Genomic DNA, 27,458 nt, shown 5'->3' on the forward strand with positions numbered 1-27,458 from the left:
AAACTTAAATACCATCGGGAAATAATTACAAGAAAAACAGGTGAGTATAATCAACCAAAAGCGAATCACTTGCTGAAAGACTAAGGCAGGGAATCTAACTGCACACAAATAAGCACAAGAACAGAAATAAGTATGGTTTAATGACAACTGAGGAGAAATGAGAGGCAAAAGATGAGCTAGTCAGGTGGGAATGAGGAGCAACTGAAACTAATGAGAACTGAGGAGCTGAGGTGAGGAGAGTGATGAGCAGAGACTGAAGGAAAACACAATGAGTTCATTCAACAGGAACTATAACACAATGTTAACAGAATGAACTAAAATGAGAGCAACTAGAAAACATAAACAGGAACAAAGACACATAAAGAACCCTGAAAACTCAAACACCTAAGACTAATAAGCATAAATAAATAACTGTATAAAAGCAAAATCTGGGAAACATAACAGATTTCCACAGCTGTTAACTCTCTTCTCTTCAATGGCGTTTCCAGGCAACCGACCTTAACCTGACCCTAGCCAGATGTATTTCACTCCGCCTAGCTCCACTCACATCCATCTGGGACCTCTCCATAGGAATTGCCTTTATTGAAGGCTGGGCCTTATCAAAAATCCTTGCATATGATTGGATAAGCCACTGTCTGTCATCTTTATCGACGTGCTATTTCAACCACTCACACCGAAGCTAACCCGTGACGCTGTGAGAGCGACGCACGGGTTTTTTTTTATGTGTTTGCGGCTCTAGTGGCACGCGTTTTATTGACAGTGAGCTGACAGGAAGAGGGGGGAAGACAGGCGGCAAAGCGCCGCGGGTCAGAGTCGATCCCGGGCCGACCGCGTTGAGGACTAAAGGCCTCCTAACATGGTTCGTGCTAACCGCTTCGCCGCGGGCGCTCCCCGGAAAACAAAACTTGCCAAATCCGACGGGAGAAGGGTGAAAACATGGTTTCCACCAACAAAAGCCTTCAGAGGCGTTCTCTGATGTTCTTTTAATGAAACAATATTAGGTAGATTGGACAACATGGAAGAAATAGCAGCATCAATGTTAACGCTTGCTTCCTTGATGCGAGCCGCCATTGCTATCATAACAGTCTCATGGTCACTTCTCCAATACGTCACATCTATGAAACTCCAGCCCTGCGTCCTGATTGGCTGGACAATAAAATTGGTTGGAGAAATCACTCTCTATGGGAGAGGTCCCAGATGGATGTAAGCGGAGCTAGGCGGAGCGAAATCCATATGGCTAGAGTCAGGTTAAACCGACCTACCAATCATTCCAGATATAGTTTGTCTCATTTTCCTTGTAAAAATATATATTTAAGTTTGCAACACTGCATAACTCTCTCTGTTACATTGTTGGCTGTTAAGTCTAAATGGTCCCTTTTCTTCCTGACCTGGAGCACGTACGTGGTCTCCATTTCTTCTAAGGAATACTGATCCTAACCCAACAAACCCTGTTTCCACTGCGTGATGGTTTATCCCAGATGCCTCAGAGCCCTACCTACAGCCATCCTTTATGAAGAATAAAGCTCAGAGTGGCATGTCTGAATGGAACTACCGGGGCTCCAGTGATTCTTAAAGGTTCACTTGTCTCATGGACACCGCCTAAGTATTAAAATTGGGATTAGGGCTAAGCAATGTCACATGTTGGAAAGAAGAAAACTGCTTGTGTCCCAGCTTTTCTGAAAATTCACTAAAATTAAAATAAATATGTAAGTAAACAAAATGGATTGTGTGTTGACAGAATTTTTTTTAATGTCAGAATTAAGTCGACACTTGGACATTAAACACAATAATTATTACCTTTGCTCCTAAGTATCACCACCTAATGTAAAATTCAGTACTCGCTCACTAAAAACTAGACATGTCAGAGAGATAATAAAGAGCTTTAATAGAAATGGAGCAGCTTCAAACCTGTGCTTTGCCCTCTGATGAGTCTTTTTGCAGCAGCTGCAGGCTGAGGGTTGAGATCTCCTTCTTGATGCTCATCATGACGTTGGTGTAGTTTTCGTACTTTTGAAACTGGTTAGTGAGGCTCATCATGCTGTCCCGGACAAATTCGTTCTCTCGTGTCAGGTTTGTTTTGATGGTCTGTAAGGCAGCAGTTCATTAGTGTGCATAAAACAACACATTCGGTTACCCACAATCCCTGCACCTGTGTGGGAGTGTTTTGTCTGTTACCTCTTCAAGAGTGTTCATCTGAGAGACCACCTTGTTGATGTAGGAGTGAACCTTTAGTAGATCCATACTGTAGAGGGTTCCCTCCAGCAGGTCCACCATACCCTGGAGCTGCTCGTTCAAGCCATAAAAAGAGAAGATCTTACATCATTCACCATCACCTCGACCTAGGCCCAATTATATCTGCCTCTGGAACTTACACATTTAGCCTATACTCATATTTTTGCATGCAAAGATAGAACCTGCAATGCTCATGGAAGAGTGAAGGTCGCTGTTTGGTGTAACGCTTTTATGTTGTTATTTGACCGATTGTCAGTCTGTCTTCATTTTATTTCATTTCAGAATAAGCTCAAGTGTCTAAATGTTTCATCTAGAGCAAAATAAAACAAAGTTCATAAAACTAACTAACTAACTAACTAACTCTTTTTTTTTCATAATTTCCCCTAGCGCTATTCTTCCTTTCCTTAGTCTTCTAATACATACTTTCGCCTTGACCGTTGCTAGATAAGCTATGGATAGTGAAACAATGTGATAAAAAAAGAAACACAAACCATTCCTCTCTGTGTAGTCTGCTTATTACACATTATCCAACAATCAACTCATGGGCCCAGATCACATTAACCCAAATACTATGATACTAGAATATATTTTCCTTCCTTTGTTAAAAAACATGCAAAATAATAAAAACTTCCATCTTCTCAAGCTTTGAAATTCCAACATGCAATGTTAAAATAACAATGCCACACCAGTCCGCTGTTAGGTACGCTAATGTCCATAATAATGAAACAACTAAGCCAGAACACCCTGAGCATTGCTAAAGTCTAGGCTACACAAACTGCCACAACAACTGTAGCTTGTAACGTTGTCGACTCGGTTTTACTTTTTCAGCACGTATTCGAAGTAAAAACAAAAACACTCGGGTAGGCGAGTACACAATGCTCAACAACAACGACTTACAAGGTATCGGCAGATGGATCTATGCTTTCATGTTGTTTACACCGACCTTTGACCTGACTGTTATTAACCCGTTATTGTCAGGAGAGGCACTGGTTGCTGTCTTCAGTAACAGGTAGCACATTTATGAGGTGCTATTATGTGTTGCTTGATTGTAATGAGAGGTCATTTGAGCAACTGTGAATTATACTTTTTATTATCTTGAATCGGTGTGCCCATTCTCTGACCTCTGACATTAACGAAGCATTTGGTTCACACGTACTACTCTCTGGATACCTTGCTTTTCGTTCTGTGTAAACCTGAGGTGAGATGGTAATGTGTGTAAAAATCCAGATCCAACCAGACCAGGTTCTGAAACACTCAGACAAACCCATCTCACACTCACAACTACTCTATGATCAAGCTCACTTAAATTCCCTCTGTTCAATATTGTGATGCTCAGTTTGAACTCCTGCAAGTTGTCTTCATCACGACTGGATACCTGAAGGCATTAAGTTGCTGTAATGTGATTGGATAATTTGCTGTTTTTGATAACAAGTAATTCAACGGCTGTACCTATTAAAATGCCTGGTGAGTGCATGTGGCTTTGGATTTGGAAAGCACAGCCGGATAAATCAGGAAAATAGTCTACCTACAAAGTAAAAGTCTGACAAATCTAGATAAAGCTGAGCCATGTTGATGGATAAAAATCATTCAAAGCCATCAGTAAATTAGAGATCATCAGGGTTTAGTTGATGGTTATAGCTATAGCACTTTGACCCATTTGCTGTGCACACAAAAATATTACCAATGTGACAAAGAGTTTGATCCATCATAGGAAAATGATTTTAATAGCAGTTTAATCTGAAAACAAGAAATATTGCATTATTAAGTTAACTTGGTGAGTGTGAGAAAAGCAACACTGGTGTTCACAGTAAGGAGAGAATCCTGGTCCGCTCCTCACCTTCAGTAACTCTGGAGCCTGTTTCTTCAGCTTCTCCATCTTCCACTCGTTCTCACAGGGGTTGAGTGAGGACGGCGGCGCCGTGCACGAGCACTTACAGTCTGACCCGGAGCTGACCGTCTCCACCGTGTAGAAGTCCTCCACGCGCACGCTGCCGCTGCGCAGGCGCACACAGGCGTCCTTGCTCAGAGGCCGCATGATGCACTTACAGCGGCAGTCAGAGCCCTCCGAGGTCATCCTGACAGGCTCGCTCTCCCCGAAGATCTGGAAGACACCATGTCAAGCAACATTTTTATTTTTCTCACACCGCTAGGCAACTTTTAAAAACGCCCGGTATGTGGAAAACTCTTTTCACAGTTTGGATATTTCGGTTTACTGAGGGAATAAACTGAAGAGCTCTGGTCCTTCCTGCACAGAAAACCTGAGACGCCTTTTCCAGTCATCTGAAACAGAGGAAGGAAGGTGATTTTGAAAAATAAACCCATGCTTCCTTTCTTTTAAATGTAAGCTGGTGTGACTCAGACTAAATCCTGTGGGAAATACATAATTCAGTCAGCCGCCTCACCAGCTGGCCTTTGCCTGCCATGGTTAATGACAGGCTCTTTGGCAGGCCATGGCTTAATAAACAGGAGGCGAGGCATGGCAGTCTGGACAGGGCATTCCACACATTTCCTCTGTGAGGCATGCAGGCTTACACAAGGTGAAAAACGCTCTCACACAACAATACAGTTAGATAGATTTGTGGCAAAGTCCAAAAAAAAGTGTTCGGGCAGGGATAGTGATCTGGGATAGTTCTGCTGGAATCGTCCGTAAAATTCTGCCACTGGTCTAAATCCGTCCTGCCGTTCTTTGCTGCACAGCTGACCTGGGCAAATATGTTCTGATTGAACCAAAGGGAGTTTGATGGTGACCTGATCCTGGAGTCACAACAAGGGAAAATAATGCATTTACTGAGCATCCACTCTGTTTTTGAAATATTTACACATTATTTGCCAGTGTTTAGGAACTGACACCTAGTGAACGTCTGGGGACTGTAAGTACGGCCGCCAACACACTGAAGGCAAAAATCTTTGGAAAGATAAAACAGGAAGCAAGGAACAACATAGTCTAATTAGATGGCTAGAACTCAGAAATACAATCTTTGAATGCAGAAAATATTCAACTTAATTCAAGCAAAACCACCCAACTATAACACAGCAGAAAACTGCATAACAGTGTGACCCTCCTGCAGATGCAACAATAAGGACATGTTGTTTGCCTGAATTATATCTGGAAATGATCTGACTGGTCGATATTACTGCGTGACTGACAAGTCCTTGCTCATGGAACATGAACTGACTGAGGCCATTTTCCCCCCTTTAGAGAGATTTATGGTCCTGGAGACACTGCAGGACGAATGAACGTGGGCCAGAGCTCCCTGATCACCTTGATTAACTGTCCTTATTTGAGAGCAAACTTAAACTGTGCTCTTTGATCTGTTTTTTTTACACTATTAGCAAATCTAATCAAAATTCCAATATCTGCGTGTTTGATATTTGTTGCTTAATGTGACATCTGAAAAATATTTTTCAAATAAGTTAACTTCAGATGCAGAAAAAAATGCTCTGTTTTAAGTTGACCTGGATAGTTTCATCCAGAAATGTAAGCAAGAAGACTGGTTGTCTTGGACAGCAAGAGGAGAAATTAAAACTATAGGAGAATTCTGTGGCACAATCATTGCAAAGAGATTTTGGTAAGCCTGATAATAACAGATAACATTCTGGCCTCTGTGATTATATTATTGTCCATTCATGATATATGAAGCTGAGAAACAGAAAGGATGTCATGCAGACAATCCTCCCATCATCAGGAAAGTAAATAAAGAATTTTATTGCGGAGAACCACAAAACATATATTATGGTTAATGACAGGCACGGATCCAATGATTTGATTGGTTGCCAGATTGCCAACTTTCCCTGAGCTTTTGGGTTTCTTCGGCTGCGGGCTTAGTGAAAGCAGAGGCATGATGGAGGTGGTGGTGGGGGCTCATTAGTGAAGGAATGCGGGCCAACTGATGGGGAAGGTGCAGAGGGTGAGGTGCGTGCTCACCCCTCTGTGACTGCAGACGTCGCGGGAGGGGGTCTGGAGTCGTGCATGCACAGCCAAGCAAGTCCTGACCCACGCTGAGCTAAAAATCAGCATGTTGACAAATACAGCTACATGAAAACGAGGTGGATTGGCTGATTAAACGTCTTTACATGACGCTGCGGCGACATTCTGCCGCGCTGCGTAGTTAAGAAAACTGCTTTGGTTTAAAATGCCCAGCAAGACTTACTTTGGAGCCATGACCTTGTTGGCTTTCCTACAAGACAGGCTTGGCAGCAGCTCATCGGAATGAATCAAAAATGATCTTTCCATCGAACCAGCTAGCCCCTCCTGCTGTCAAATCACATGTACCAGTAGACGTACCTAATTATCCCACATCTCAAGCCAAGCTGACCTACCAGCATGAGAACGGGCAACACAATTAAGAGCAGCAATAATTAAGGATACGGCGTATTTAACGCATGCTTTGAGCTTTGACCTTTAAAGTGCAGTCAAGTTTTAGGTCAAAAAGCACACAGCTCAATCTGCAAAATGAGAGGAAGAGAGCCTGCATGCTGCGGAGAGCTCTATTAGATCAGCCGCGGCAGCCTTTAACAGCTAACGTGTCCTGACAAGGTATGAAGTGAAACCCCGGCTCTGCTCATATTGTTCAAAACACACTGCATTCTGCACGAAAGGAGTTTCTGTAACCTGCAGCCTGTTTTAGCTGGAGCCATGTTCACGTGACCAGCCATGTCCTCTCTTGGAGTTCTTGACCTGCTTAGAATCCCAGGCATGGGAGGGCCAGCAGAATGGAGGTATACAGAGTTCTTTAAATGAGATGACAGAGAACGTTATGGTGTGATCAGGGTTTTTTTTTCTGTCTAGAGCCCAAAGCTACGCAGCACTGTCTGTTCCCCACACATTGCTGCACACTGCCTGCCAGCTGCCGGCAAGAGGTTCATCGTCTGTTCTAAAAAAGACAAAAAGCTCAGACCGGTGATCACTGACTATTACCATATAATGTAGAACAGATTCCTGGATCAATGTGTGCTTCTGTGCTTCTGTGTCCATGCTCTGTCTTCTCTAGCCCTCAGTCGTTCGAGGCAGACGGCCGTTCACACTGAGCCTGGTTCTGCTGGAGGTTTTCCTTCCCGTTAATGGGGAGTTTTCCTCTCCACTGTCACTTCATGCATGCTCAGTATGAGGGATTGCTGCAAAGCCATGTACAATGCAGACGACTCTCCCTGTGGCTCTACGCTCTTTCAGGAGGAGTGAATGCTGGTTGTCAAGACTTAATTCAATCTACTGGGTTTCCTTAGATAGGAAACCTTTTGACCAATCTGTATAATCTGACCCAATTTGTATAATCGGATTGAATTTGACTTTGGAAAGTGCCTTGAGATGACATGTTTCATGAATTGGCACTATATAAATAAAATTGAATTGAATTGAATTGAAACTAAAGCAGCACCAGTTAGCAAGCTACAAGCGTTGTGGCTGTTTGGCAGCTTATTATACTCCCAGCATTACTCTGTAGAGTACAAAGCGGTAAAAAAAAATCCCTTTTCTGCACTTTAAAAATATCAACTTTAAGATGTTTTACTGAATACTGTTGCTTAAGTCTATCTTCATATTTAATTACTTTAACCTGGTAGGAATAACTGTTGTGTTTGTATTTTAGGTAAAAGCATTTGGATCATGCTCAACATTTTTATGGACATATAGTGACACCACATTTCAACAACTGAATTTTTATTAAAAGTCATCATACCATGAGAACCTTATACCAGTCCGAGTCAGCTGAGAGTCATGGAGTCATAGAGAGGAACTCTGGAGTTAGACACAACAACTGGAATTAGCACAGGACTGTTAATTAGCCAAAGACAAAGCTCATCGAGCCCTCATTGCTTTTGAAAGCAAACATCTACATTCCAGCAGAGTCTGTTTATGTGTGCAGATACAGCCTGAACCTGTCACCGTGCAGAACGCCACTACTGACCTTGCTCTGAAATGAAATGACTAAAGGGTTGGGGTTTGTCAAGGTTCTATTTAAAGGGATACTTCAGAGTTTTTGAAGAGAGCTTCTGAGAATTTATCATCAGTAAAAGTTTCCATGACTCTAGCTGACACATGCATCGTAATGCAGTGATGAGTTAACTGAAAAGGTGATACCCCTGAAACTAAAAATGTTTCTAAGATTGATCAGCTGATCGGGGGAATTAAAACCACCTCCACCAACAGTACTCCGCCAACTTAGTAGTTTTCCTGCTGAACACAGCTACAAACTATCCACTAACAGTTCATTTTTTGTTTGACTTTTCAGTAACTAAAATCAGCCAAAGCAGGAGGTGTGTCTGACGTCTTTCTGTTGTAGTTAACAAACTGAAAATAACACCACAGAACCAAAGTTCAAGACAACTCCAAACTATTATTTTGAGTCACATTAAAGATCCTGCAAAAAAAAAAAAAAACAAACAAACACAAAAAAACATCTTTAAACCAGACTACGAGACCGTTATGAAAGTGACAGTCTTATGAAAACACAAACATACAAATAAAATTGTCCACATGGCTCCGTAACAAAATCCACAAGCTGTAACAGTCCCGTCATAAGCACAAAAAGACAGTGCCCTAATTAGTAGTGTGTGTTTGGTGACCTCAGTTATGAGAGGAATGTCTGATGCTGCCAATGCCTTTTCCCCAGATGAGGTCTTCAAACAGATACTAATTAGATCTGGCAAATTCAGGAGCAATAATTCACTCCTGAGGCAGAAAGAAAATAATTCAATCAAGCTAACAAAGAACCTGCAATAAACAAATTGGGCAACCTAATAAATAATTTAGTTTTCCCAATAGTATCACAAAAGTTCCCACTGATTTTCATCTACAAGCTAATGTTTCGGGTAAAGCTCGACAGATATCTCAATCCATGAGCATCTTTCTGTTGTCTATATATTTCCAAATTACAACTTTTACGTTAGGAACCGATTGATCACGTTTCAAAGCGAATCTATTACAACAAATTAACGAATGGAGCAAATGTAACAAAAAGAATAAAATGATGGGTTTCCAATTCAACCAATAGGCGGAAGTTGATGAGCTAGACACAACACAAAGTAGGAGATAATAGTAAATTGAAAGAAAGTGATACAAGGTTTACACATTTTTTTGTGTAAGTCAATACTTTTGCTAATTAACCTCATGTTATAATTACAGCTGAACGTTTCTGGGGATCTTTCTCCACATTTCCACACCCAGAAACAGAAATAATGCCCAATCAGCTCAGTCAAATTGGATGGAGAGCATCTGTGAACATTAATTTTTATTCTGTCAACCTACGTTTTCAATTCCTCCTACAGATAGCTCAATTAGATTTAGGTCTGGACTTTGACTGGGCCATTCCAACAGAAATATGTTTTTATTTAAACCACTCCGTTGTAGCTCTGGCTCTAATATTAGGGTTGTTTTCCTCCTGGAAGGTTCTGGATTCAGCCCCATGTATCTTTTCCATCAACTCTGACCAACTACTGTCCCTATTAAAATAAAAGCACCCACACAGCATGATGCTGCCACCACCATATTTCTCAATACAAATGGTGAGTTCAGGGTGATGTTGCATGTTAGTTTTCCACAATACAAAGCATTTTTCATATAGGTCAAATAGTGATGTTTAAGTTTTTTTTTGACCAGGGATAGGGGGAAAAAAAAGTCGGTCCAGAGATCAGTTCCAACCATTTGCATCTCCAGCTCCACAGCAGAGACAGGGACTAAAAGTACCTGGTGAAGTGAACAGGATGAAGGAAAACCAGGCAGGGTTTTACTTTCTGAAGCTGGATTGATCCACTTCTGTTTTTCCTCATGTTTTGTCTCCTAAAGGCTTTGTTTCGAATTGCAGTCAGGACTTCTCTTGACTTTTAAACTTCTCCACAGCTTTCTCCCTGACCTGTCTGCTGTGTTCCTTAGTCTTTGTGAAGCCGTTTGCTCAATGTTCTCTAATAAACTTGTGAGGCCTTCAATTACACACCGATGGTGTCTCTTTACTAATAAGGCAACTTCTGCTGGCAGTTGGTTGCATTAGATTTTTTATTGTGGTAAAGAGTACTGAATACAAATGCACACCAAACTTTTCAGATAACGATGCGTCACTACCCTTCCATTTCACAAATATCCACTACATTGTGTTTTGGTGAAGATCCTCAGTCATCCAGGCCATGGTCATTCCAAAAAAAGTAAAAAACAAAGCAACTGGACTTGTTTTCTGTCTTCAACTACGGAAAACAAGACCAGTCGCTTTGTTTTTTACTTTTTTTGGAACTACATTGTGTTGATCTCACATGAAAGCCAAAAAAACTAAATACATTAAAATTTGTGTTTTTAACATGACAAAATGTAAAAAAGTTCCAAGCGTATAAATAGTTTTGCAAGGCACTGAATATATACTTCAGTCAGTTTTTGTTTAAAGACAAGAGAAAAAGCTCCACAGCAGAAAAAGAACAAAGCCTGAAAGTAGCCACAGAACATGCTAACATAATGGCTTTAATGTCATGCTTTCCCCTGTTACAGGTGATGGCTTTGGTTGGTACCAGAACCCCCCCACAATGGGGTGTTTTCACTGACGTCACTGGCCAACTTCCGGTCCGCCATATTGGGTGGCACACTTCCTTATCTCTAGTTGTCTTACACGTATTATCGTATCGCGAATGGATAAGTACGCCAGCACGCTAGAGCGACCAGATAAGGACGTATATCTGAGGAAATGTTCCGTGATCGACCATATGGACCCGTATGCCCTCCATGGTGCCTTGTTTAGCCGTAATCCAGATGATCGGCCAAATGTAGAGCACGGCGACATAGTGCATTACCTGGTGTTCGGTGAAAACCCTCTGCACACTCTTGAGGAAATGAGAGCTTACAAGGGTCTAGAGGCTCACAACCAGTTCACATCTGGTTATGTACATCAAGGAAATCGCCATCATACGTGGACGGGTGAGTTTTAATAAGATGGTAAAAATGTAAACAATCCGACGCAAATGTGTTGCAAATGTGTTGCACCCGCGGTGCGCGAAGGCGCTTGGCTGCAAGGCCGATCGACGCCGCTCGCGGCTTTAATTATTTAAGCAGAACAATGACCAGTGCAAAATTAAGTTGTATTTACCGTATTGGCGCCGGTAGGAGCTGCAGATCATAAAGCCAGCAAACAGTGGGAACACAGCAACTCGTTCAAAGGTAAGCTGCGCTCAGACGAGCTGGCACATGCTAACCGTTAGCGCTAACAACCACTCGCGCATGTAATGTACTTTTAACTAGCTGCTATGTGTTTCAAACGTTTAGAACACACTCTCATTGACATCGGGATACTGTGGAAAGTTATGTTCGGTCTTACAGCCGCGATCCAAGCGAGCCGACGATCTCTTTATCTCTGTAACTCGTTCAAAGGTAAGCTGCGCTCAGCCGGGTTAGCACATGCTAACCGTTAGCGCTAACAACCACTCGCGAATGTAATGTACTTTTAACTAGCTGCTATGTGTTTCAAACGTTTAGAACACACTCTCATTGACATCGGGATACTGTGGAAAGTTATGTTCGGTCGACTTACAACCGCGATCCAAGCGAGCCGACGACTCTTTGTTATCGCTAACAGTTGTTCTCCGTGGTTGCGCCTCCAGGCAGGAAAGCGGTGGAAAATTAATCTGTTTCTATGTTTTTCCCATGGCGATCATGTGTTGCGCTGTTACAGCCCACAATACAGCAACGGTTTACCATGGTTGAAATCAAGTTAAGGTGAAATTAATCAAATTAAAACATGGCTGAGAGAGGGAGTACAGTATGCGGTAGTAATAGGCAGTAGAGGCGGCGGAGGCAGTCAACATGACAGCCGCGGAAAGTAATAAGTCATGACGCCCAAGCCCTATTATTAATATATTCTTCTTACATGTTTTAAATACTTAACAGTTAATTACCTGTGACAAAGTGAGCACCGCAGACTCTGGCGTATTCCAGCTTAACACCGTCCAAATCGGACCTGGATATCCGTGTCAGCCATAGGTGACGGCGTTGTTCAGACAGCTGTTTTTTTTTTTTCACACTGATTCACTATTACGGCTGGTAGGCGATAGAAAGCGTTGATCTCCACCTCCACGGGCCGTGCAACCAACCATTAAACACGTTTTCCCCATTGTTCACTTCCAATACTGCCTAAGGCGTCATACAATGCAGGTCAACGGTGCGAAACGACTGCCACCCAATATGGCGGACGCGCTGAGTAGTCACCTGAGCGTGACGTCAGCTGAAAACCCCCTATTACCACAGTTGTAGAACCAGATCTGAAGTTGTATGCGTCTGCAGCCACCGAATACTCCCGTCACTGTGTTACTTTAAATATTTTCTTCCAGTGGGTTAGACCTACCTCTTAGAAACTCTGACATCGATGTCGATGACCACAATGAAGGCACCGTTTATTTAGACATATCTTAATGTTTGTCTAACCTTTCCTCCAAACCATGGCTTAATATCAGCAGTCTAGTCAACAGAATGAAACAAAAGCCGGTGTCTGGACAGACTGGGAAAAGCCGTCTGCTTCTCCAGACCGCTGATGGGTATTTATGATGACTGGGTTTATACAACACAGTTTTTAATTTGCTCTTTCTAAATTCAGACAAGCTAGAGGTTGCTGTGTTTTCGCCCTAAGAACAGGAGGAACTCGGTACTGACCTGCATGTTTCCTGTGGAGGACGCTTCTTTGGCCTCCAAACCTACCCAAAGGTATCTCGGCATTATTTCTGATTAGCACATGTTCTCAGAAAGATTAAAGAATAGACTTCCTTTCAACTTGTGCTACTCAGTAAATGTGACGAGTCTCCTTCCAAAGTGATGCAGACAGAATTGTTAATCTTTCTAAGCTGATTGTTATGTGCTACTTTTATGGTGAGATAATAAATCAACATTAGTTTACCAAACTGTTAAACAAAATGGTAGATTAGGAAAAAAGGTCCACTTTTAGATCTTCTATTTTTAATCTATTTAATGTATTTAAAAGTTACAGCATAGAGGCTAGATACTGTGCTTTCTTAGGGAACTATTACTTGATCTAGGTTTCATCTTCACCTCTGCACACATACCACAACGTTTTATTGTTTAACTCCTAAGAACAATGCTTGAGAAAAAACAAAACACAGATCAACAGGTGCCTTAGGGTAAGTGAAAGACCGTTCTGATGATGTAACTCAGTTTGCTTTCTGGCTGTGTATTTTTGCATCATGAAACATCTGATGTGAATTATGCACATTTTCTCTTGCCCAAGGACGCAACAACTGAGATGGTCGAAGCGGGGGATTGAACCAGCAACCCGCCAATTGTCGCCCCTATCATCTATTATTATTTATCAGTTGAACCAAAAGTCACCTAAAACACCTAAAAGAGTTACATTAAAGGCTGGATGTTATATACAGAAGGACAGAAGGGGCTTTTGTAGAGTCTAGAAAACTGTTGTTAGACAAACTAAATAACTTTTTAAGTTACAAAATTATCAGACAAAATGAATTACAAACTCATTTAAGAATAGAAGTGGGAACTGATGACCTGAAAATACTCCATTGGTCATATCCAACTAACCACTACCTTCAGAGATTTTACTGTTTTAAAAAAAAGTTATCAATGCTTTGGTTGTTGGCCTTTGGGTTCTTATTACTGCCCCCTGCTGGACTGAAGGTGAAGGGCAGTTTTCTGCACAACTTTTCCATTCGTCATTAGGCTGATTTAAATAAATGCTCCGCTGCAAATAGAAAGATGCCTACTTACAAGCCCCAGGCTTTCTGTTCCCTTTATTTGCAAAAAAGGTTTTGAAATGATTTGTAACTTTTTACAACACAAAAACCTGTCTGTTTAACAGGGTGTTTGTACGCTTTGGAGCGGTCACAGTGTTTGTAGCATTTATGCTGGATTTGCTCATGTCAAGGAACTTTAGGCACTGGAGTCCCATTGTCTAAGATTTTCATACTGATGAACCATCTGGAGGTGCGCTAAATTAACTACAAACGACTTTACCGTAATTGCTATTCTGGATGCCTTGGAATATAATAAGTGGGACAAGGTAAACATGTTCTCCATGTATTAGCTACTGCTAATAACTAAGGTCATCGTGTGAAATGGTTCTTGCCACTGTTGTCAAGTCCGCTTGTTTTTTTCTAAAGTCGCATGTAAATTCCGTGAGTGGCGGTTTTTTGGACTCGTTTCTGAATGTGCAGTTGCTTATTTGGGCTCTAAAATAAGCGACTATAAACACCATTAAAGAGACCAGGCCAGTCTTGCTGCTGTACAACAGACAGTAAATGGGCCAGCCGATATCCCTCTACATTCTGTACATATAAACCCCTTGTCTCTCTCACTCTCTGGGATGGAGAGGTTATTAGGCTTTGCAGGGAATATGTATTTATAAAAGCAATACTTAATTTTTGCTAATTAAAAGCCAAATTAGTTACAAACTGTCCCTTTAAGGAAATCATCAGAATTTACTAAATGTTCATTTCAACAGAATTCCCCATTCTGCGCAAACATTAAGAGAACCAACTATGGCTAAATAAGAGGTGCAGCTTTTTAAAAATACACTTCCTGAATATAACATTATTCAGACAAATGTCAGATCTAGTATGTAAACTTTGGAGAATACTTAGCAAATGTTTAAAAGTGTGTGTTGATTATGGCAATTTTTTTTTTCAGAAAGCAGGCTTCTTCTGACTACAGGAACAAGCACCGAATCAGAGCTTAAAAGAGAAATTCTACCCCAGAAAATGATGCTGATTGTGAGATGGTACTTTTTAGATTACTCAGAACCCTCAGGGTGGGAGTTTTAAGGTTGCAGGGAGCAGAGCATCGTGTGTCATTCATCTTCAGTCATTTCAATCTCCACTGCATCTTATCAATTCAGGAAACGTCAAACTGCACAGTAATCCCTGATGTTGTTTGTCACAACACAACATACTCATAAGGAAAATCACTTCAGACTTGGTGGAAATGTGCTGCCATGACATATTACCACTGACTCACCTTTAACCTGTGTGACAGAGAGGGAATGCTCTCATCAAACCGTTAATGTCAGAATGGTTTACAGCGTTTACCTTCTGAGGCACAAACAACATCCACCAAAACACCAGAGAATGTGTATCACTAACAGACTGTAAGCACGAGGGACTGGAGACACCGTGGGTGTTCACACATGGCTCTTACTACGCTTCATGGAGGTAAATTACTATATCAGCCTGATAAAAAAAATAAACGGATAATGATCCCAGAAGTTTGGAGTGCGTGCACACAGAGCTGGCTGTTAGAACAGGCCATTTAGGCAGCTGCCTTTGGGTGCCAACTGTTGGTGAGGGCACTGCTGCAAGAGCGCAAAATAAAAGTGACCAACAAATTATAGTGTCCAAGAGTGATTGTTAGCCTTATTAACATTTCCCTAGTTGCAATTGACCTAAATAATGTTATCACTACAAGCTTAAATTAGCATTTGATTTGTAGCTTCTGATGATCTTTTTCACCAATCTAACTGTGGAATTAGAGGCTTTGAATCAAATACTTGCTTCCTTCTGGTGCTACGTCTTTATCAGGAAATTGTTATTGTGATGATAATTATGATTTGTTTGGATCTTTATAAAGGACTTGCAAGAAGAAAGTCAATGTTGGAAGAAGGCAATAAAAAGTTGCATTTGCAGTTTGCCATACCCAAAACGGACATAGCACACAAGTGGAAGAAAGTGCTCTGGTCAGACGAGACCGGTTTCGTGTTCTCTGACCTGATGGCCAAACAACTCGTGATGGAAAACTAACCACGCAGAGCGCCATGCACCCACCATTCCTGCGGTGAAATAAGATGCTGAAGGCAACATGTGTGACAAGTCTTTTCTTCAGCAAGGGCCGGGAATATGGTCAGCGTTGAAGTGAAGATGGCTGGAGCTAAATACGGGATTATCCTGAGAGGAAAACCTAGTAGAAGCTGCAAAGGACTTAAGACTGGAGCAGAGGTTCACCTTCAGCCAGGACTGCGACCTTGAACATAGGGCCAGAGCCCCAGCTTCAGATTGAAGCAAATCCATGTGTTAGAATGGCCTAGTCAAAGCCCAGACCCAAATCCAATTGAGACTGTGTGGTAGTAATTGAAAATGTATGTTTACAGAACAGTTTTGCAGAGGATAACTCACGACAATTCAGTTTCTATATGTGTAGAGCTGGCAGAAACAGTCCAGAGACCTGCAGCTATTATTAAAGCAAAATGAGGTTCTACAATAGACTGACTTGGAGGGGCAGAATAGAAACGGAAGCCCAACTGATGTACTCCAGGGGGAAGTAACTCAGCATTTATGTTAACTGTGCCTTGAAGGTTCTCTGCAGATTTTGGCAAACTATTGCAAGAACATAAAACTATTAGGAACATGTAACGCTGTATTTGAAGTGTTGTTTATGTATTAGCACTGAGAGCAGTGTAGTATCGCTCTGGAAGGCCTAAAGTGCACATATAACCCCTGAGGTATAATGAGCATGCTGCCTCCAGTCTCTGCTCCTCTGATTCCAGGCTTTAAATCAGACGTCGGCTCTGAGCATCACCACTGAAGGTTTCCATCCATCCCTCAGATGTTAATGATCAGTGCTCAGTTAGGGGCAGCCATGCTTGTCAGCAGCAAACTGGGAAATTCATTTCATGCTGCTGGGAAAGAGGACAAACACAAGCTGATGATGACAGGGGTTTAAGCCTCAGGCTACAAACTGCTCCGTCAATAAGGCTCTAACTCTGAGCTGAACTGCACCAAAGCTGTTTTAACCTCCCCGATCAGTTCTAAAGCAGACATCTGCTGACAGCAACACCATGTAATATGCAGTCCATGTTTTCCCCACGGGTGTGTGTGTGTGTGTGTGTGTGTGTGTGTGTGTGTGTGTGTGTTCTTCTACTTGTAGCTGAGTGAGGATTTTCTGTTTTTTTCCTTATTTATTTTTTGCAAATTTTATTAGCAAAGTGAGGACTTTGCCATAAAAAGAGGACTGAAAAAGATCCTCTTTTATTTCTGGACTAAGGGTTAGATTTAAGACTAAGGTGTCGATTAGGTTTAGTTTATATGGTTAGGGTTAGGGTCAGGCCATAGAAAGCTTGAAGATGAATTGAAGTCTATGGAAGACAAGGCACGGTCCTCACTATGTGTGTAACTGGAGCTGAATCGGGATGAGGGAGAGTGCGGGGTTACTGCCGTCCAGCAGCTGTACAAACACGGCCAGCGCGATATTGCACTAACCCCACTGGGTGCCATCTCTGCTGGCACCGGGCCCGCACACAGTGGAGGTGTAATTATGTGTATCCGTGTCACACAAAAGCTCTCATTGGGGGGATTTTTTGTAGAAACACAAGGAAGGACGCAAACAGAACCACCTGCTGGGCTTAAGCAGAAAATGTGCAGGTGCGGGGATGTTGGGTCACTGACACAGGGAGGTGATGCAGGTGAGAGGTGAGGAAGCGTGTGTTTAGTTCGCAGCGTACAATCAGGCGCGCTTACTCCAAAACGCAAGCGAAGTCTTACCTTGCTCTGCGAGGACGCGTCCTGACACAAAACCAGCAGACAGGCCAACAACTTCGTGTATTTCCACATTTTCTCAGGGCGTCTAAACACGAAGTGCAGAAATCCAAAGCGGAAGTCAGAGCGATCAGTCCAAAGGCTATAGCGGTGCGTTTATCTGAACTCCATCTCCGCCTCAAGCAGGTGACGGTGCTTCAGGAGCGCACAGCGCACAACTCTGCATGCCTCTGGTGCGCTCTGTGGTGCGTCTGCCTTCAGCCGAGCGCATCATCCTCCGTCCGGTGTCCTCCGCAGATGGGAGGGCTCAGACACACACACACAAACACGCGCGCGCGTGTGTGTGCATCGTGTGTGTGCGTTGTTCTCGCACACACTAACAACGTAAGAATCTCAAGACAAATCGATGTTAAAACTGCTTTGTATTAATAGTTTTTAGGCAATGTGCAGACATTACAGCCAGTGTTGCGCTGTAGCCATTGTTATTTTATCGTTCAAAAAGTTCAAAAACAATCCCAACTCCCATAGACTCCGGTTAAAAGTCATATGGCGCCACCACCTGGCCAGTTCCCGGGTTACAACCTGTCCTCCAGCCCGCTTTTGTAGGAAACCTTTGTCTGAATGTAATTCTATCGGAAATTCAAAAAGTACAGGTACAACTCACATATTAAATGACTTCATCAAAAACGGAATTATATTTTTCAAGCTTTTATTTATTTTTTTGTTAATTTTGATGGTCATGACATCCAGCTACTGAAAATTCCAAATTTTGTTTCTAATAAAATTGGAATATTTCATAAGTACTTTTCGATACAGAGAAATGGTATTAAAGTTATATGGCTGTATCACAGCTCGCACAATCTTTGGAAAGACTGCTGACTAAACCAGTCTAGACAGTCACTGACACCCACCTCAAATAGGAAAAGAAGGGCATTTTGTTAATTTCTTTATCGAGAAATGTTCACATTTAATACTACTACTACTACTACTACTACTACTACTACTACTACTAATAATAATAATAATAACTGCGACAGACTGGTAACCTGTCCAGGGTGTACCCTGCCTCTCGCCCATTGAATGCTGGAGATAGGCACCAGCACCCCTCGTGACCCCAATAGGGATAAACGTGATGGAAGCTGGATGGATGGATTAATAATAATAATAATAATAATAATAATAATAATAATAATAATAATAATAATAATAATAATAATAATAATAATAATAATTATTATTATTATTATTATCATTATTATTATTATTATTTTTATTATTGTTGTTGTTGTTGTTGTTGCTGTTGTTATTGTTATTATTATTATTGTTATTATTATTATTATTATTATTATTATTATTATTATTATTATTATTATTATTATTATTATTATTATTATGCATCCATCCATTTTCCGACATGCTTATCCCAATGGGTGAGAGGCGGGGTACATCCTGGACAGGTCACCAGTCTATCGCAGGGCATATTATTATTATTATTATTATTATTATTATTATTATTATTATTATTATTATTATTATTATTATTATTATTATCATTATTATTATTATTGTTATTATGCTATTGTCGTTGTTATTATTATTATTATTATTAGTAGTAGTAGTAGTAGTAGTAGTAGTAGTAGTAGTAGTAGTAGTAGTAGTAGTAGTAGTAGTATCTGTAAAAATATATTCTGATTCAGGAAAAGGTTTGTACATCCTCCTACTTAATAAGGTTGCTTGTTTGGCTGAAATAACTCTATTGATACTCTTCTTGTAGCCATTCTCTGACATCAGTCTGAGGAATGTTTTTCCCTCTTCTCACTTTCGTCTGTGAGATATTTGAGGGGTTTCCTGCAAGTTGAGCCTGTATGCTAGTTATCCTACTGCAACTCAGTGAGACCAATATCTGACCTTTGACTTGGCCTAGGACTCCATTTCCTAACTATTTATTTCTCTTTCTTCCTCACACGTCTTGTCCTGAAAGCTTAATAGGGAAGAAGACTGGTGGGTCTGATTGCTTTTACCGGGTAATATTCACCATGTTGCATAACTGACTTTATTCAGTTGATGGAATTATAATGTGAGGTTTTCATTGTCATTGAGTCACTAGCTGTGTTTCCAACAACGGTTTTTATGTATATTTTGTAGTATTGCATTAGAAAAGGTTACCCATGGAAACGGCAAAATTTTAAATAACAAAAAAGTTTTTATACTCTCATGAGGTGTTTTTTTTAGATAATGTGCAAAACAGGAGATGGAAACACATTTGTTGAATAAGTTCTAACAAAGTGAACATTTACCTCACATGAATGATCAGCTCTTTCTGCTGTCAGCGTCTTCCCGGATAAAACCATAACGTGCAAAGAACTGCATGTCTTTCTCTGCCTCTCTGGAAAGCCTGTAATGCTGGCAATACAGCTGACATGACAGAAAAATTACAACTTGTCTGATAGCAGCACTTTCCTGAAAAACTCTCTCCATTTTTATCAGATGTGCAATTCATGCTAGTTTGCAACCTCTCCTTCCTGTTTATAACAGCCATGCATAACATTAACTTCTGATGAAATTATGCTTTGCGTAGCCTAGTTAATTCACTCCAAACTAGTGGATGGAAACACTTCTAATTTGTATGTTTTTTTTTCTTCCTTTGTTGCAACATTTTTAAAGTTTGTTCAAAATTCACATGACATCTGGATAGAAATATAGGCTCTATGGTAGAGCCCGTTTTCCACCGGCTCTACCCTACTCCGCCCTACTCTACTCAACTTGACCTTACTCTACCTTGTTGGTTTTCCATAGACCCGAAGGCCTCAGTCAGTGTTGTGCGTTCTGCTGCTGTTAAGCATTACTGTGTGACATTATTGATCCCACTTATTAACACTTCAAAGTACTCTGTGAGAAACGGCAAAGAATTAAAAAAATGTATTATCAATAAAAACATAAATGAAACAAGAAAAATCCAAATGATGTTTGCATTTTTGTATGGGCAAACATGTCTCAAATATTCTTAAGGCTAAAATAATCCAATGGGATAGATATCCAGATCACACATCAGCCTGAACTAATAAATAAGGCCCAGCTTCTCTCTAGTAGTAGGGGGTGGAGGGGTTGGGGTCTGGAGCAGGTAGTGGGCAGCTCTGTAAAGGGAAGTCAATCACTTTACAGAGAAGATTATTCATACAAAGTAATTATTCAGGACACTTGACAGTTTTCCTGGGAGTGTAGCTCTCCACAAGTTCACCCTAAGGTTAGAATGTGCACCACTAGTAGAAACCGCAAAAACCCAGCCGGTCAAACTTAGACTCTTCCAGCCTCAGTTAGCATGTTGAATATTGATTTTCAAAGCTGCATCTGAATGGACCGCTAGATCTCTGGAATAAATGCCTTTGGAGAGATGAGACTGCAGTAAACATGTCTAGCAATAGTGTAAAGGACCGCGTTTGGAGAAAACTACTCAAGGCAAATTGACACAAACACTGTCAAGCAACCAGGTAGAGGATTTCTAGTTTGGGATTGGAAACCAAACAGTTCCTGAGTTTACCGTGAGCTCCTCTGTGGTCCTGAAGAGACCTGAAGAGACCTGTCCGACAGCTGAATCTTCACCAGAATTCGTTCACCAACAGGACAAGGATCCTAAACACAGCAGCAACTCTTCTACAGAATGGGTCAAAAAGAAAAGAACCAAGTCGTTGTACTAACTCAGTCAAACCACAGGTCTCACCTTGATGGAAATGTTGTGTCGGGACCTTAAAAGAATCATGCATAAAGGATTCCTCACAGACCTCATTAAACTTAAAGAAACATTAAAGAAATGTTGCAAAGAGGTATGGGACAGAATTCCCCCACAGCACTGTCAGAGTCTGATAAAGTCAAACAGAAAATAGAAAAAAAAATCAGGTATCACTGCTGTAGTGATCCTGCTGAATCATGAGGTTTGCTGAAGTTTTCACATGACATTTCCATTTAACCGACTGAATAAAATAGCATGCCAGCAGAAACAGAGGGATAAGGAGGTTGATGTGGACCTGAGTCATCTGCTTTGAAACATTCCAGGCTACTGAACAGGGGCACAATTTGTGACACTGTTGCCTTGCAGGGAGAATGTTTTTGGGTCCTGGGTTCTTATCCCAGCTTTCTGCGTGGAGTTTGTGTGTTTTCAGTGTGGATTATCTCTGGGTACTCTCGCTTCCTCCCGCACAACTGTTATAAACATAAAAACATGCAATACCTGCAAAGGGAATTTTGGATTAAATAGTTCTACAATTAGCCAATTTTGATGATGATTGTGAGTTAATTGTTGCAACTAATGGCAAATAAAAACTAGTTAGGTCATTAAGCCCCCCAAAGTGTGATTAGCTTCATACAATAGATTTATTCATTACATAACAGCCCACTTGGAGCAAAGCCAAACCATCTTAAAATGACTAAAATGGGCATGTTTTTCAATAGATGGTAAAAACAAGCTGTCATGTGGTGGGAAATGCAGTGGGAAAAAGTTATATTTAAGTATTTCAATACTATGTTCTAACATCGCCAATTGTTTTAACTTCTCTAGGTCACCTGAGGATCAGCTCAGCCCACACTTTTCTCTACGGGACTGCGATGGTCATGGCAGAAGGACTGATTTTTGTCTGGTGATCCGTTTTTGATTTAGCCATGTATTTGGAGTTTTTTATCCTTTTTTTTTACAGAAATTGTCCCGATATTTCAAAGATTTTGTGAAGTCATGCACTCTAAAAAGGCTTCCAGAGTCTTTTAAAGAGAAACAAGCCACCATCACAGTCCTTCACCATGATAGACAATAAGCATAAGAAGCTTCTTTATATTAATCCGAAATTTATGGACAAACCCACCTTGGAGTGTTTGTTGCTGAAATGAAAGTCTTAGTCTCATCTGACCAAGTTAAAGTTCCAGTAGAGTTAAGCCAACTCTCTATATTTATGTTTGTAATGGTAGGACACACATGCTATTTACCTGCCATGGCTCCTGGAGAGCTTGGCATGTAGACAGCAACTAGAGGTTGCCAGGGAGAATTGGTGACTGACCCCAATCGGACAATCTGACAACATCTGCACCCCCCCCCCCCCCCCCCCAACATCTTGTGTGCTGTGTGTTGGCAAGATAAATATTGGTCTTTGTCCAGCCTAGTGCCCTGTGACTCAATGAAATGGGCCTCTATTTTGAGTCTTATTTTTACTCCAGTGGGGCAGGAAGTCATGGTTTAGTAATGGGAAGTTCACAGAAATTGATGAGCTTATGAAGAAGAAAAAAAAGTACCAGTTACATTAATTTTAAACAGCCGGGTGGTAGCAAAGACAACATTTTCCAATGGTGCCAAAAAGTTGGTTTAAAAGGATTTTTTAAAGGACAGCTGGACTGGTGAAGGATCCAGCTACAAATCTTTATTTATTTTTGTCCCTGCTTCACTGAAATAAATCCTGAAACATTCTTTCTCTAAAAGACATTGAATAAATGCACACACTGCTTTCCAAACAGGTCATTCTGGCAGATATGAATGTTACCAACAAACAGCCACTAGCTTATGCTTTTATCACTTGGTCCGTTCCAAGGTGGCTCTGTGACGAATAACGCACAAAACTTCACTTCCCATAACTCCCTTAGGGCGTGCTCGTGCTGCCTTCCAGTTAAGCAGGGGAAACTAAAAATGACCCCATAAACATGAACGGCTCACAGCTTATCAAATCTAGACAGGTTTTGCACAAAACACGTTTTACATTTGTGTTCCAGTTTAAATAAAAAGGGCGAGAATTTTTTTTATTCACCTGGATTTACTGTGCTAAATCCAAGCGGTTAGACTTTAATTGAACAAGTAAACAACAGTTTCATTTATAATTCAGTTTTCTGAGTTTGAGATCCGTTGGTTTGATACGTTCTTTGGTTGGAAGCAGTTGAACTTCCCTATTTGTACGTGTAACAGTTTTGACTTAATGTTAAACCAAGTTACCTAGAATTCGGCAAAAGCACTCCACCCTGCAGGCTCAGAACTCCGCCCTCCTCCCGGACCTGGAACGCACCACTCCCGGGGGGTGTGGACCCAGTAACTCCCTGCTGATTGGGAACAGTTCGCCGAGAGGCATGGGACCGAGGTCCGAGCCCTGATGACACGGCGAAGCTGAGGCCAGCAGCCTGCTCCACCTCAGAGCGACAGCAGCATTACTGTCAAGCCGCCAGCCACCATCATCCCCTGCTGCGCGGCGGAGAGGGGCCACCCTGGGCTGACTCCGCATCAGCCCGTGCTGGAGGATGGAGATAGAGAAGGGCACGGATGGGTTCGACTACCCGGAGAGAAACAACGCCAAGTCGGTGAACGGTAGGCTAGCGTGGCTCACAGCACAGCGCCTCCACACATAAACACATGGCCGCATGTTTGATGAGCCTCAGTCAGTCAGGAGCTCCGTGGACAGACTGTGGTTGAGGGGAATGAATGACGGAAACACGCTGCGCTCCTAGTCCTAGTGTGGGACGAAGTTTAGGTTTGTAAAGCCACCAATGGAAATGACTACTGAGAAAAGTACAATTATACATACCATTTGGTTTGTTACTCATGGGGAAAATAATCAATTAAGTTCTTCCAAAGTGTGTGTGTGTGTGTGTGTGTGTGTGTGTGTGTGTGTGTGTGTGTGTGCGCGCGCGCGCCCGTGTGTGTATGTGAGAGAGAATGCTGGAGCTGCTGGGAACAGAGGTCGGAATGTTTTTATTTGGAGGTGGTCAGTCAGTCAGGCCCGAGGAGGTCGTAAAAGGTGAACTTTTGAACTTGGAGAAGGCCCTGGCCCGCAGCCGTCAGCCTGTTGGTCACCCCAACGCGGACATTATGGTGCTGGAGGTTCTGAGGAACGGGTTCTGCAGCCTGGAATCTGCCATGTTTCTGCTGCCATGTTTCTGCTGCCATGTTTCTTCACATGACACCGGCTTAACCCCAAACATCTCCCCTACATCACCTCCTCGTCTTCCTCCCCCTCTCTCACCTCTGCCTGGAGGATTTATTGCTTCTTAATAGGATATTGTTCGGTGATACCGGCCTGTTCCAGACCCAAACAGAGCCCGTTCCATTTCCAGCCTCCATGCTGGGAACGCAGCATTTCTCAGAACCCTGGCCCTGCTGAACAGTACTGGTGCTCTGGCAATACTACTCAGGCTTCCTGTACATGCTTGTTGGAAGAAAAATCAATAAATAAGACAGGGGAGGGAACATTATAAAATTTCAAACACTACAATATTATTTTCAATATAGCAGTGTTTAGTGTTTTTTTTTATATACAACCATTGGTTTCCTAATGAACCAATTAGCCACTCTCCATTATAGCTGGGTTTCTAGGCAGGCATTCTTGAAAAATCCAGTTTTATTTAAGTGTTTTTTGAGGTCTGTGTTGAGATCATTTTTATCTGTCTGAATTGCCACATCCAAACTTAAATTTTACTCAGCTGCTTGAATACTTTGTCTTAATTTAACTTACATGATGCAAATAAATGTCCACAGATTTCGCTGCTTTTCCGGCCCCAGGACTGTCGTGTAACCTATCAGGATTTTAAATTGGCCCGGGAGTGTGGCTGGTTTTTTTTTTTTTTTTTTTTTTACTATGTACAAAATAAATGTGTAAAAATATCACACATTTTGCTTTAGCAAATCTGTATTGCGTAGTATGTCAGATGATCCAGTCCAGATTTAAAAAGCCATAGTATAACAGATTTTGATTGGCCCTTTAGTGCCATGGAAGCAAAATGTTTTCCCATCATTCATGGGAGATATGAATAAAAGAAAAAAAAATCCTCTGCTATGAAATTTTTTAGTAAAACTGGGGTCTGACATTTGAGTCTGAAACATATGGGACTTTTAAAAACTGGACATTTGTATAAAACCAGTTATTTACAAAAAAAAATAATTACTTGACAACTAGAAGTAAAGCCATTTCCTTCATTTATTTTAAATTTCACAGTCAAGTAAATAAAGCTGTCACTAATGAAGGAAATCTATTTCCAAATTTGGAATGTTTACAATAAATAACCAAGCTCAGATAAAAAACAAAAACAAGAGTATTATTTTTTTAATCATTATTAATCTTAAAAGCTTTTTGAATTGTAATTTTAATGTAGATATCTTGGCCATATTTAGATTTTTTTCCCCCTTAAGAACCACCTTGCTGTGTATTGTGATTGTTGGGGTGAGAGGTAGTTGTTTGGACTTAAAGGCTAATGTGAGTCTATTCTATTCTTGTCAATTCTAAGATTAAATTCCCTCAGCCCTGCCCCTCCTAAACACAAGAATGGTGCCCAAGTGCCACTCCAGGCTTATTAGAAGCGTTGACAAAAAAAAAAGCATATAAAGGAACTTTAATAGCATAGGGAAGCTGGTCATAGAAACACATTTTAGTTCTTAACTTACTACTTTAAATTTTGACTGTTTGAATTTCGTCTGTCATAAAGGCATAATACGGATGAGGTGACTGAATATCCTAAAACGTGGTGGAGGGAGGGAAAAAGTCCTCTTCCTTCAGATTGCAGGAAAGTTTCTACTTTTCTCTCCGTCGTCTCCCTCATTGACGTGTAGGAAACCATCTGTGGCTTTCCAACGCTGAAGGACGTAAGACCCTGAAGATGTCTCCTCAGAAATCATTCCCTTTAACACTTTGCTGGCTAAGGAGGAGAGCGAGGGCCACCCCAGCAAAGACGTGCTCCAGATGTTCAGGTCCAGCTGAAAACCCAATTCTGACTGTTGAATAGCCATGTGGACTGTTCAGGCCTCTTTACCAGTGTCTTCCACTATTGTTCAGAAGAAACAAAAGCGGCTTAAAGCTCGGGCCGACTCCAGCTCCGCTCACAGTCCTTGCATAACCGCGTTTAAGAAACGGACCCAATTTCTATTGATCCCTGCACAGCCTGCCCCGAGATTTGGATGCGTCAGAAGGGAAGTGGAGGAATAAAGCAGGCAGACAGGTTTTGGTGTGGGTTTGGTGTTTGTGTAGAACCCATCCTGGGGCTTTGTACAGACTGCCACAAGCAGAGAACGTGGGCTGAAAGAAAGTGCTTTGTCAGCCTCTTCTGTGGCTCCGATGGTGCCGGTGAGGGTCTGTCATGTCCCTGGGGACAGGGTGAGGAGGATGGCAGGCAGTGTTTGGGGCAGGGACAGGATGTGACCCCCGCTCCTTGCTTCTCTCCCCCTGCTGTGATGATTGAATGATGAGCGGTACAGTAGAATGGGAGTGGGTTTCTTTTGCTGCTGATGGTGGGGGGAGTAGTATAGGGTGAGGGGCAAACAGGCAGATGTAATCTGTCACGTCGGGTTTTCTTCCTGCCTCTGGAATTCTGTGACCAAAGGGCCTGCAGGATTACAGCTTGATGTCTCACAGGCATCAGATCAGTGACTAGCGTGACACAACTCCCACCAGAGGGGTGTGCTGTGGAGCAAGGCCAGCGAAGCCAGGCATTCTTTGGGTAAAAGCCTTTTAACACAACCCAAAACTGTGCTGAGAAGTGCATGTGTCTTTTCAAGTCGAGTCAAGTTTATTTGTATAGCACATTTCAGCAGCAAGGCGGTTCAAAGTGCTTTACATCATGAAAAACATAAAATGGGTGAAAACATCAATACACATCAAATATGTTGGTCAATGTTCCTGTTATTAAGGGCCTAAAGCAACTCTAAACGTGGGTTTTCAGTCTTGATTTAAAGGAACTCAGTGTTTCAGCTGATTTCCAGTTTTCTGGAACGTTGTTCCAGATTTGTGGAGCATAGACGCTGAATGCTGCTTTTCTATATT

The 27,458-nt window shown here is 41.6% G+C and overlaps 2 protein-coding genes across 3 annotated transcripts in view; one reads left to right on the top strand and one right to left on the bottom strand.

The window, feature by feature from the left end:
* Positions 1-17,976, bottom strand: part of olfml2a (olfactomedin-like 2A) — a 38,955-nt gene extending 20,979 nt beyond the window's left edge. The window contains exons 1-4 of the mRNA XM_012850038.3: positions 17,695-17,976; positions 4,070-4,333; positions 2,176-2,283; positions 1,909-2,085 (exon numbers count right to left, since the gene is read on the bottom strand). Coding sequence (XP_012705492.2) covers positions 1,909-2,085; positions 2,176-2,283; positions 4,070-4,333; positions 17,695-17,763 — 618 coding nt within the window. The 5' untranslated portion in view covers positions 17,764-17,976. The remainder of the gene's footprint in view (positions 1-1,908; positions 2,086-2,175; positions 2,284-4,069; positions 4,334-17,694) is intronic.
* A 5,777-nt stretch (positions 17,977-23,753) lies between these two features.
* LOC105915816 (nuclear receptor subfamily 6 group A member 1-A) overlaps positions 23,754-27,458 on the top strand; it is a 149,959-nt gene continuing 146,254 nt past the window's right edge. For both annotated transcript variants that reach the window (XM_012850047.3, XM_021309345.2), the window contains exon 1: positions 23,754-24,016. In XM_012850047.3, coding sequence (XP_012705501.1) covers positions 23,950-24,016 — 67 coding nt within the window. In that variant the 5' untranslated portion in view covers positions 23,754-23,949. The remainder of the gene's footprint in view (positions 24,017-27,458) is intronic.

The sequence above is a fragment of the Fundulus heteroclitus genome, chromosome 12, assembly GCF_011125445.2.
Source record: "Fundulus heteroclitus isolate FHET01 chromosome 12, MU-UCD_Fhet_4.1, whole genome shotgun sequence".
NCBI classification, from domain to species: Eukaryota; Metazoa; Chordata; class Actinopteri; order Cyprinodontiformes; family Fundulidae; genus Fundulus; species Fundulus heteroclitus.